The sequence below is a fragment of the Rhea pennata genome, chromosome 1 (assembly GCF_028389875.1).
Source record: "Rhea pennata isolate bPtePen1 chromosome 1, bPtePen1.pri, whole genome shotgun sequence".
Lineage (NCBI taxonomy): Eukaryota > Metazoa > Chordata > Aves > Rheiformes > Rheidae > Rhea > Rhea pennata.
In genome coordinates this window covers 213,356,376-213,367,790 of record NC_084663.1, presented here as the reverse complement: position 1 = coordinate 213,367,790, position 11,415 = coordinate 213,356,376, and the positions used below count along the sequence as shown (strand labels likewise).

Here is an 11,415-nt window from a genome sequence, read left to right as displayed (position 1 = left end):
ATGTCATGAGATATGGAATTATGTTAGGCAGGAAATATGCATTAAAGGATAGCAACAGTAGGCCACTTGGATTCTTCCAGGCTTGAATTCCAGTTTTATCTCTGTGTTTAGTCCTTTTGGCACACTACACATTGACGTCCAGTGAATCAGTAATACATTGCAGGTAAACACAGTAATACCAAGAGTAAGCACGGCCATAAGTCATAAATTTGCCTGCAGGTTGCTACTATCTCTAGACAGCTCTGCTGCTATTCTCAGTACCTTTTGAATGAGACACTTAAAAATAATATGTATTTTTAACGAAAAAAAAAAAAAGGACATGTGACACTAAAACCAGCAAAGTGCAGACAAATAACACATAAGCAGACACTAAACAGCAGAGCTACATTGGGACTGTCCTACAGCTACTACCTCGGATCTAGGCCTTTTTGTCAAGGAGTTTTTCAGCTTTCCTCCTTTTGAACTCTGCAATTTCTTCCGCGGGTAACCCATGAGCTCTACACCTGCAGTGAACATGTAGGCCATTAGAGAAAGAACCGGTTCAGTATCATCTACAGTAAAGAACAGACTGTCACGGAGACCAAGTGACATGTAAGTGACCTATGGTGCTAAAAAGGAAAACAAATATTGGACCTGGTTCAGGTTTTATTTACTCCCATCTTATACCACCTCATCTCCAATTATTGCAAAGGATGAGGTTAGCTGATTTAACTTTAATTTTCCCAAAGTTAAGTGCCTGCTCTGAGACAAACATCTTTTGTAGTCTACATAGTCAGGCGCTTCCAGAGGGCTCTTGATACTTCTTAGACACTTATCCCAGGATGAGATCGGGGCACTTTTTAACCACACCTGAGGCCATATCTGTGAGACAGAACACAATCCAAAACACACCCAGAGATCCAAAACATAATTTCAGAACCACTCTTGCCCATCTCTGTGGAATTATCCACAGAGGAAAGGGCTATGCATTGAATCACGTCTTCCAAACTGTCACTAGCTGATTTGTTTCCTCTCTGAACATTGCATTTAAGGTTTCTTAGTATAGGCAATAATTTTCTAATCTAATATTCTAGCCATTTTTCTAGAAGCCTCAACTTCCTCAAAAAGATCCTGTTTAAATATATCAACCGTAGCAACTGCATTCCCAGTCAGAGAGCCCTGTTCAAAGGGAGATGAGTCACTGGCTTTCTTATCCTTTTTTCCCCCCCAAATCAATCAGATTTTGGGCAAAATTCTTCTTTCTCATTCTCACTGTGCTGTAGCCATGACCAGAAAACAAATTTTTTCTTTATTGTGCTGTTGTGTGAGGGGTTCAGAAATCATTTGAAAAGAAAGCGTTGAATGAAAAACAAAAACCATCTGTCTTGACACCGAGTGATCAAGACTATGAGCCAGAATATGCTTTGATTTCTCCAAGTAAGTCTTCTTACATGTTATATAAAGTTTATTTGTGAAATGTTGTGATGCTATTGTATAATTCCAGCCATGCAAGGACAGCAAAAGTTTTTCAATGTTTGTTGTACAAATTCTTTATTTCTGATTAAAAAATGTATTGACTGAAAAACTTCAAAATGTGGCCTGAGTAGAAATCCTTTCATTTATTTTTCTAAGTAGCAAAGGCAACAGCAGAGATCCTTCACTGATCCTCTCCCATCCCACCAGCATGCTGTAACATAGACATAATAATCATACAGTTTTGTGGTGGGTAGAATGTTGTCCTAGTAGGTATCTTCTCATCTGCTTCTTTGAGTATCTTTCATTGCTCCTTGCCCATTTCATTTTAAAACAAGAATCTTGATGCTTTCTCCAAGATTGGCCCTCAAGTATGGGAAAAAGAGACAGCTAGAAAAATATCTTCCTACCCCTGGCTGAATTCCCGTTTTTAATGATTTCCCACTTTATTTTGTACTTACTATTTCTAGTGGTGGTAGACTGGATGCTCTCTGGTCTTTTCTGCACTAACACCTACTACATGTTTTCCTACAAGAGCAGAGATCCGGGCTTGATGATAACCTTCTTATGTTCTTTTTCTGGGCTGTGGGCTCATGGTTGAAAGTCCTTTGAGAGGATCTGTGTCTTTCTTTGCTGAACTTTATCCCTTTTTTTTTTCTTTTTACTTCCAACTGATTTTCCATAGTTTATTTAAAATAGTATTAGAAAGGTAAAGCTCCTAGATACAACCAACTGCTTCCTGGGACAAAATGTTTCTGCTGCTTGAAAGCATTGTGTTCAGTAGTATCCGAGCAAGGGATTTCAGAACCGGGATTATAGATGTTAAAAAAATAGATAACGTATTAGGTCACTCATACTTCTGAAACATGAAATGAATATGATCCAGGCTCTTGTCTTTTTATGAATTTTGTCAGCTGTTGACTATTTCCTGGTACTACATAATTTACCAGTGCCAAATGCATCTGTAATTCAGCCCAGGTTAGGCTCGCATGTGCTTGGCTTGTATAACCTCATATCTTTTCTGTTGTTTTGAACAAGAAGAGTTCTCCATCGGTGCTGACAAATGGATGCCTGTCCCAGAGCACTGCATGATACCAGTTCCAGTATCCTGTATTTATAAACTAATAATTTTGTGCTTTTTCAGTGACTGCTCTCCAGCCCCAGAATTAGTCCTCTAAGAAACCTCATAGTCTTTCTTCGAAGCTGTCTGGCTATGAAATCTTCAAAACAATCTAGACTACAGGTAGACTGTTACTCAGTTGCCCAGCATGTTGTTCTTTGCAATCTCATCATCTTTTTTATTTTCACAGAATCACAGAACAGTTGAGGGTGGAAGGGACCTTTAGAGATCATCTGGTCCAACCTCTCTGCTTAAGCAGGGTCACGTAGAATAGGTTGCACTAGATCCTATCCGGATGGCTTTTAAATATCTCCAGGGATGGAGACTCCACAAGTGCCCTGCACAATCTGTTCCAGTGCTCCATCATCCTCATAATGAAAAAAGATTTTTTTCTTATTTTCTTTCCTTATGTCCCTATCTCCTCTATTCCCATCCTGATTTGCCATTGCTTCCTGTGGTAGAGTAACAGGCTATTGGGAAAAAGCCTTTTATTTGTCTTCTGTTGGTATAGATGGAGCCCCAATCCACAGGATCTTGAGATGAAGCAATACAAATCTTAACAAGCTACGAGAAAGGAGGAGAAGTAATTTCCATTATGAGACAGACATCTGTCAGGGAAGATGTACTACCTTGTCTTGGAGCAAGGAAGGGACTAAGGAGCCTACTGGACTCCCTACTTTGTTTTCTGTGATGCAGCAGCAGCCTAAAGCTCCCATGTAAAACAAGTGTGGTGCCTGAGATTTGACTGGACCTGGGCAGAAAGAAGGACCTGGAAATTCTCTGGAATGTTAGCCAGCACTGTAGTCTGGACATTAAAGTTGCACTTTTCAAGTATTCTGATACTACTCCTGAACCTCCACCCTATCTCATAAAAATAACATGTGAAAGGGTTTCTAAATTGATTTCTCATAAGCTTTTTAGCTTTGAAAACAGATATACAGGTTTTTAAAAATAGCTTTTTCATTTGATATTATGCATGGCTGGAAGAAGGCAAGGGTGTTAAGAAGCATTTTAGGTACCTCAGTTGAACTACCTTTCTTTTTAATTAAGGTGTTTTGTATCCTGTGTGAACCACATCACCCACAGGATCTGGGTTTTAAGAGTAATGTGCATTTTTCTAGACCTCCTTACACGGTTTCAAATGCCTGAAAGCGTACACAGATAATGAAAATAAATGAGAATATTTCAATTAACGTGTCCAAGAGGTCTGTAATTGAGATTAAACAGAGAAGCTGATGAATATCAATTAAATTAAAATTAAGTAGGTGTAGTAGTTGTTTTGTTAGTCATGTAGTTGTGGCTTGAGATTCATTTCTAGACAATTGGATGTATTCCTTCAGCAATTTCAGCATTAGCAGAAAGGGTTGTTTTCACAGCTTTTTACTGATCCATTAATATTAATCTAGTCATGTACTTAATTAGATATTCTCCCACATTTTTAAGGTTGCCTGAAATTTATCTCCTAACCTGCATATAGATTCACCCACGTAAACGTCAACGATCATTTGCAGGACCCATCCGGAATGCCAAACTACTGCAAGCATAATGATGGCTTGAAGTAGGGTAATGAATATCCCCAGACGTCTGTGAACAGCTTCATAAGCTACATGATCACAGTTTCACTCATGAATGCCTACCAGAGCTGGAGAATTGCTTTCACATGCCAAGAAATCTACTCGTGCCAAGGACTGTGCTTGCAGCTAGCTCTGTCTGGCTGATGGATTTTGCAGCATGGAAAATAACAGGAAGTTAGCACTTTTGAGGGGTGTTAACTGCTACCATTACCACAAACAACTGCAGTCAAGGCCTGAAACACCCCACATCTCAAGAGCTATGATTTGTCATAGGCGGTAAGCAGTATTGACCAACTGTGAGTGAGACCAAACCCAGCTGGTTGAGTTGTCCAGGTCCATATGAGTTCCAGAAGATAACTCATAGTGTCAGATACCGCCTGGACAAAGATCCAGAGACCTTTATGAATATGAAATTGTTTTTCTTAGGGTTACTTTGAGCCCTGCTTTCATGTAGCACTTCTGTCCTCACTGTCTGAACCTCAAGTCCATGGCTCACAGGTTTCCTTTTCCCTAGTGTGGATGTGAGACCAAACAGAATTGTACTTCCTTGTCTTGCCAAGTACCACCTCTCAGCAGGGCCACCACAATTACTCATCTGTAGATGTTCAAGCTACTCGTAAAGTAAAACATAGACTGTTTCATTGATACCTAAACAAATGTCATTTTATCTCTTCTGGCAATCTAGCTGACAGATGGAAAAGTATGAAGCCAGATAGCTCAGTTGTGTTCTCTTACACGACACTCACACCGTTACAGAAGGAAATTTCGTGGTGGCAAATGAAAGAGCTTGCTCAGAGCGTGCAGCACAAGAAATGTCAACATCCACCCTTGTGTGCATCCAGCGATTTGTGAGCAATAAGCCCTTACACCTCCTCAGAGCAAATGAGAAAATGTTCAAGCAAAATGCCTCTCGGGGGTGCTGAGCAAATTATGTTAAAAACAGGCCTTAAGTGGTCTCATTTAGATAAAGGGAATGTCCTTTCCTGGGAGTTGAAACTTTCTTCATTAAATCAAATCCCCTTTCCTTACTGTTTAATACTTAATGAGAATAATTCTCTGTGGTAGTCCAAGTCAAGAGTTTGGATACGAAACCAAGCTATGGGCTGAAAATCTCCAGCATATGCCTCAGAGGATAACTGCTAACTTCAGTGAACCATGAGGAATGAGGTGATGAAGAATATGCCGCACAACCTCATGAACCAGAGGAGAAAATCTGCTGCTACTCAATGATCCCCCTAGATGTGAGGGAACAGATCCCACAAGAACTCATTTAAAATAAAGATCTAAGTATAAGATGAGATGAGTTGCTTCAGAACCAGATGAAAAGATAAATGGAGTTCATTTAGAGCCTCCTTCCTCAACCCAAAAGCCTTCAGATGAGGAAATTCCCACAGGAGTATATCAGGCAGTGGGCTGAGATCACCGTATTGACCAAAAAATAGTCATAACAGGGGAACAATTTTCAGCCTCTCATAAACTGGCATAAAACTAAGCTAGCAAGAAAAGTCTGAAAAAAACAGGACACCTTGTATGATACCCATCTGATAATAGTACAGGTCTGTGCACAAGTAAGTTCTCTGAATATTTGCTTTGCTTGAAGGTGCAGTTACTTGTTTTTCCCATTTAACTTCTGCAGGGTCCTGCTTTCATTTTGAGCCCCTCACTAGGACAAATTTGGTCTCGTAAAGCTGTTCTTCTGTTTTTTTCAGTGAGTATTTCTCATTCATTCAACTGCCGCGTGAGGATCTGTGGGGACATAAATACTGCAAAAGAACCAGTAAGGCCAGGGCTTTAGGGCAAGAACAGAAGATCACTTCCCTCTCTTGCAACATTACTGATGGACTCTTATGAAGCTACACAAGCACACTCACCAATCCCTGATCTTGGGCATGAGGGGCAATAGGAAGGCAGCACAAGGGAGACCCTCTCCTATTTCACCTCTAGGCTTGATGTGTTTTCTATCATTTATTATCCATGTTTAGAAACAGCTTTGACCTGTATAAATCTGATTAATAAGGGGTAGACATTACCAGGAGCCAGATCTCCCCAGCTCTTAGAAGACAGTAGAAGAAATGTCAACAGTCAACAGAGGCCCAAATGCAGCTTTTAAATGGTTAAATATAAGTGAAATGGGCCTACTTTCAAGATAGCAGCTTTGGTGCTTTTTTGAGTTCATGGTAAGCCAATTCACTTTGCTAACCTAGCAAAGCTCCTCCAAGTTTCTTTTTTCCCATGACAGATACATCATTGGCATCAACACACGTTACTCCGTAATAGCTCTTTTCCATCAAACACTACCAATAAATGCTTCCAAGACTAAGAAATGTGATGTCTTTCACAACTATCTTCCAGATGTCTTCTGTCTTCCACTCCGATTGACATTTAAATACCTTGAAAATTACTGGCCAGAATATTGTTATATTTGTGCTACTCCACAAAATCTCTGGGGGCTCCTGAACTTACGTATCTGTCCTGTATAGTTAACCATTATCCACAAAGGGCAATAAATACCCTCTTTTTATTAAGAGGAAATGAGGCACAAGTTAGAGTAAGATTACTCAGAAAGTCAGAGGCAAAGCAAAAACAGACCCTGTTTGCTGTCAGACATTTCTCTCTGAGCTAGTCACTGTAGGTTCTCTTTATAGTCAATGAAACAGGTATCTTTTAAAGAGTGATTCATCTCTTAACATAGAAATCTAAGTAGGCCAGTCTAATCACACCCTACGAGAGGGTATTTTTCTTTGTTGACTATAAAGGGAATCAAGGTTCACTAGCCATAGTATGGGTCATGACATTGTACTTGCCGAACAAATCCCACTCCCGTGATTGATGTCCTGGCCCCAGCATCCTTTTCAGGCATACAGCATGTGACAGCTGAGAGACTACATCAAGGAATATTCAGTTTGTAAAGCCAACCATTGCAAAGCTACAAAATGGCTTAATGAATTTTGTGTGCGCAACCTTTGCTCACCTCCACCTGTGTACAGACAACACCATTAAGTCTTTAATTATACAGCTGAGCCATGTGTAAAACACAGAATCTCCTACTTGTTCTGTTCAGGTAACACCATTACAGGGAAAATTCAGGTTTATATAGTGAATGAGGCTGGTGTTCCCTGGAGGAGCTTGGTGGAAGGAGAGAAAAATCTGAGTGTCATCCATATCATGATGGCACTATAGGCCTAAAAGTGTGTCTGCCTGTGTGTCTCCCAAATGAACGCAGACATTCAGAAGGAACTCCATAATGCTCCACCTCCAAGGCACTATGGCGGGGTGAGGGATAGTATGTTTCCATGCTACTTCTTGGGAACTGTACTTAAGGAGAAAAGATGAAACAGCTGTACCACTTTGGAGTCAGTACTATGTCTGAAGAAATCTAAGTCACCTAAGAAAAATGATGTGGATTTGCAAATAGATACCATAGAAAGACAGCAGTTCAACCTGTGAAATCCAATAGTGACCTTTTAATTACTATATTGAACCAGTGTTGAAGACACACTTACCCTGGCTTTATCTCTGGAGGTTTAGGTAACGGCTTCAGAAAGCCTTTTTTCCCAACTAGCCAATATGTATCTTCTACTCCTTTTCCCTAAAATGGAAAAGAATGTTAGATAAAAAGCAGCTTGTTGACCACCTTCTGCTAGTTACTGACCAATTCATCACTGGGCTTCTGAGGTCTTAATATAGGAATTGAGGAAGAACAAAGCTGGGAATTTTGATGTCTCCTTTACAATGTTTCAGGGATGATCTGAGTTTCACTGTCCTAAAAGAAGAGGCATTATTCATGCTGCCAAATGACTCTCATTGGCTTGAAGTGAGAAATGAGATACTATAGGTTCTCTAATCATCTTGTTTGGCATCATCATTAATTGAGAGGTTTTACAACTGCTGGATTGAGTATCACAATATCTGCTTCATCTCTTTACACTGATAAATTTAGCTTTTTAAGGTGGCATGCATCTGATGAAATGTAAACATCTATATCAAGTTCAATCACCCTTGACTCCTTTTGGTGCCAATGGAAGAAAACAGACACTTCTAAGGTATGATTCATCTTCATATAAGCTGGACATTGAAAGTAAGTAAGGCTAAGAATTACCTAAAGTGCCCATTTATCTTCACAGACTTTTTAAAGGTTTCTTTCCATTGACTAAACTTGGAATGACTCCCTCAGATGCAGAGATCTCCACTGTAGACATATAAACTAGGTAAGATGATTCCATTTTGATGGCAGACTGCTGAGAGATGTAGGGCCACATTCAGACCACTTATTGTAGGTGTTTAAAGGAAGCAAATCTCGGACTTCTCTCTATCAACAGTACAAGGGGAGAAACAGTACTTTGAACTACTTAGTGTTGTCCTGTCTTTGAACACTATGAAAAGCACTGGCCTCTGCAACAGGTGGAATAAATAGAGTCCTAAATATCAGGCATATTTCTGTCTGGAAAAAAAAATAGGCAAATGCTAAGAGATCCTCTTTTGTTATTTTAAGTCGTCATTTCATGTAGTGAGAGGTTTATGAAGGAGATAGTTCACTTTGCTTTGTCTGTTATGGGAATGTTAAGTAGAATTAGCATAATGAAACTGAAATATCTATAGTATGAGTATCTTTAACTGAGCAAGTCATCCAGGTACCCTTTGTAATTAAGGGAAAGAAGGTAGCAGCTACTTTTTAGCTGTATTCCTTTAACCTGTTCTGAATGCCCACCTCAGTAAAATGCTATAACTGCACCTACAGCTCTCCCCAACTACACAGGAACTATAGACAATTCAGTCAGGTGGAGATGTACATTATAGAAACACTGACTTTGTATCAGATGAATCCTAGCCTTGGTATTTCTCTTTTCAGCCAAGTCCTTTATGATTTTGTGAATCTCCTGTCATTACATAATGCCTCAGAAAAAGTTATGGTTTGGAGCCATGAATTATTCTAAATTATATCCCCTCTTTCCATTGTTATTTATCAGTCTTAAGAGGTAAAACAAGCCCTTTCTGAATGACTAATGCAGTTGCCTCATACACCCAACATTCCTCTTTCTTTCTGCCAGTATTTTACATTTCTCTGACAATCACTGAAAGACCAGTAAATTCTACTAATGACCTATTTCTGGTACTTTACCCTCCCTGAGCAAGGCCTGACTTACGTGAGCAATCCTATTGTAATCAGTGACTCTTTCTTTGCTTGCAAGTAACTCAACGATGATGTGAAAATGAGAGAAATGGTGACAGAACTGGGCTTTACTAAACAGGCAAACTTCAATGTCATGCAGAGCTCTGTCTGCAGGGCAGTAATTGTATTTCAACTGGAAAGAATTGGTGCATCTCCCCCAGAATTAGTGGATGCTGTTAATTTATCTTAGCTGAGAATCCATCCCATGGGATTTCCCACTGGCAGGACCTCCCACCAGTGAGCAGAGTTGAATGCCAAAGCAGCAGTGGCATTTCATGAGAAATTGGACCTTAAGGGCCTGAAAACTTCTTGGACAGAGCTCCAAAGTGAAGTAAGGAACTGTGCTTATATCTGTGATCCAAGGTTCAGATAAAGTCTCCCAGAAAAACTTCAGAAACAAAGATAAGGAAAAAAAAATCACTCAGGAAAAGACATTTTTGTTTTCACTTACCCATTCTATCAGGAATCTACTCATAACAGAGGGTTTCAAATCAAGGTGGCATTGTTGCATGCCTTCCTTTCCTTATCAGTCTTTTCAAGACCTTTTTTTTTTTTGCTTCTAACCCAGGAAAAAAATGTTAGATTCAGCACATATGGCTGATTGTTTGATCCCATGGATTTTTCCATGGTGCTTCAAGAATTACCTTATGTATTCAAATAACGAATGGGGACAATTTGGGAAGGACTGGAAGGTAGAGTGGTGAATGAAGGCCAAACAATAACTTAATATTAAAATATCTTAAGCAAGAAAGTTCCTTCTGAAACATTTCCCACAGCCCTGGCTTTCTTACCTTCAGTTCTGTTTTTCCCCTAGGTATGATTTCATAGCCTTCATTTAGAGTCCGAAGTGTATCCACTGTATTTTGGCTGACATGAATTCTATAAGCTGAGAGCGGAAAGCAAAACAGCTGGATTATTATACTGTATATACACAGCAAATTCCCCACTGCTTCATCCTGGCAAGGAGAAAACTGCTCCAAGGCATGCAGGAGCATAGCTGTTGTAGCTGTGTGGTGCTCTTCTATTAAAAGTATAATGGTGATTGATTGGATCCTTCCAGATAAATCTGCAAAAAGCATGAAGTAAGATAAGATTTGCATTGGGGACTCTCTGCAGAAGGATGCCAAATAGAGTAACATGCTGAGCATGGAAATTCTGGCTCTTAATAAAGACAGTGAATGGTGTTAGAGCAACGCTGCTGGCTGGAATCAAGGATGTCACTTTTAATATCTATTGCAACAGCTTAACTAAGCAGTGAGGAAGAAAGGCGAAGCATTCAATGAAAGTCCTGGTCCAGGCACCTAAATATTTTGGTCCAGTCCTGTTTCCCATGAACAATCATCTGAAAAGCAGATGTTGAGACATACAGGAGAAGGAATTTGCACAGGGACATGATGAGAATGTGGTTCTGTATCATCTTTCAAATGTATCACACTTCCATTTTCTTCTCCCTTGAAGGATCTGGGATGAACAAATTAAATTTTTGCAGAATGATCAGAAAGAAGAACAGCAGTTCAAATATGCAGAGGAGGACCACACAGTTTTGAGCTACATTTCCCGAGACACTAACCTACAATCTTCCTATTACTGTGTATCCATTTATATTTCTATTAATATGAAAGAGCAATTTTGTATCTGTAATGCTCCTGATACTTCCACTTTCAGTGGGACTTCACATTTCCAGGATCTAAACCTTGAGAACCTTCAAACAGCTCTCTTGCCATTAGGAATCTACCATCAAAGTATTCCTCTCCACAGTTTTCTAAATTCAATACCTGCCTCCTAAATTAAGTCATGTTAATCACAAGAAAGACTATCTTTCTTGATTAATGATTAGTCTAATTGTTAGTCTAATCAATCTAATTGAAATCATTGGAGCTAGAAATGTGAGAGCTATATGACAAATTGAAAAAAGTTCCAATGTGGTCTATATACTACAACATATTTCTGGTCTGACAAGTTCTCAATATCTTAATTTTAAATAGCACAGACTTCCTGCGACTTGTGAGCTAGACATATTGGCCCACCTCTTAGAGTTGTTAAAAATGTCAAGAAGGAGGCCAGAGAAGAGCTAAGGTTAAAATATGAGACATACCGTC

The 11,415-nt window shown here is 39.5% G+C and overlaps 1 protein-coding gene across 1 annotated transcript in view; it reads right to left on the bottom strand.

Moving 5' to 3' along the window:
* Positions 1–418: 418 nt before the first annotated feature.
* Positions 419–11,415, bottom strand: part of GUCY2F (guanylate cyclase 2F, retinal) — a 46,032-nt gene continuing 35,035 nt past the window's right edge. The window contains exons 17-19 of the mRNA XM_062586214.1: positions 10,108–10,202; positions 7,650–7,735; positions 419–503 (exon numbers count right to left, since the gene is read on the bottom strand). Of these exons, the coding sequence (XP_062442198.1) occupies positions 419–503; positions 7,650–7,735; positions 10,108–10,202 (266 nt within the window). The remainder of the gene's footprint in view (positions 504–7,649; positions 7,736–10,107; positions 10,203–11,415) is intronic.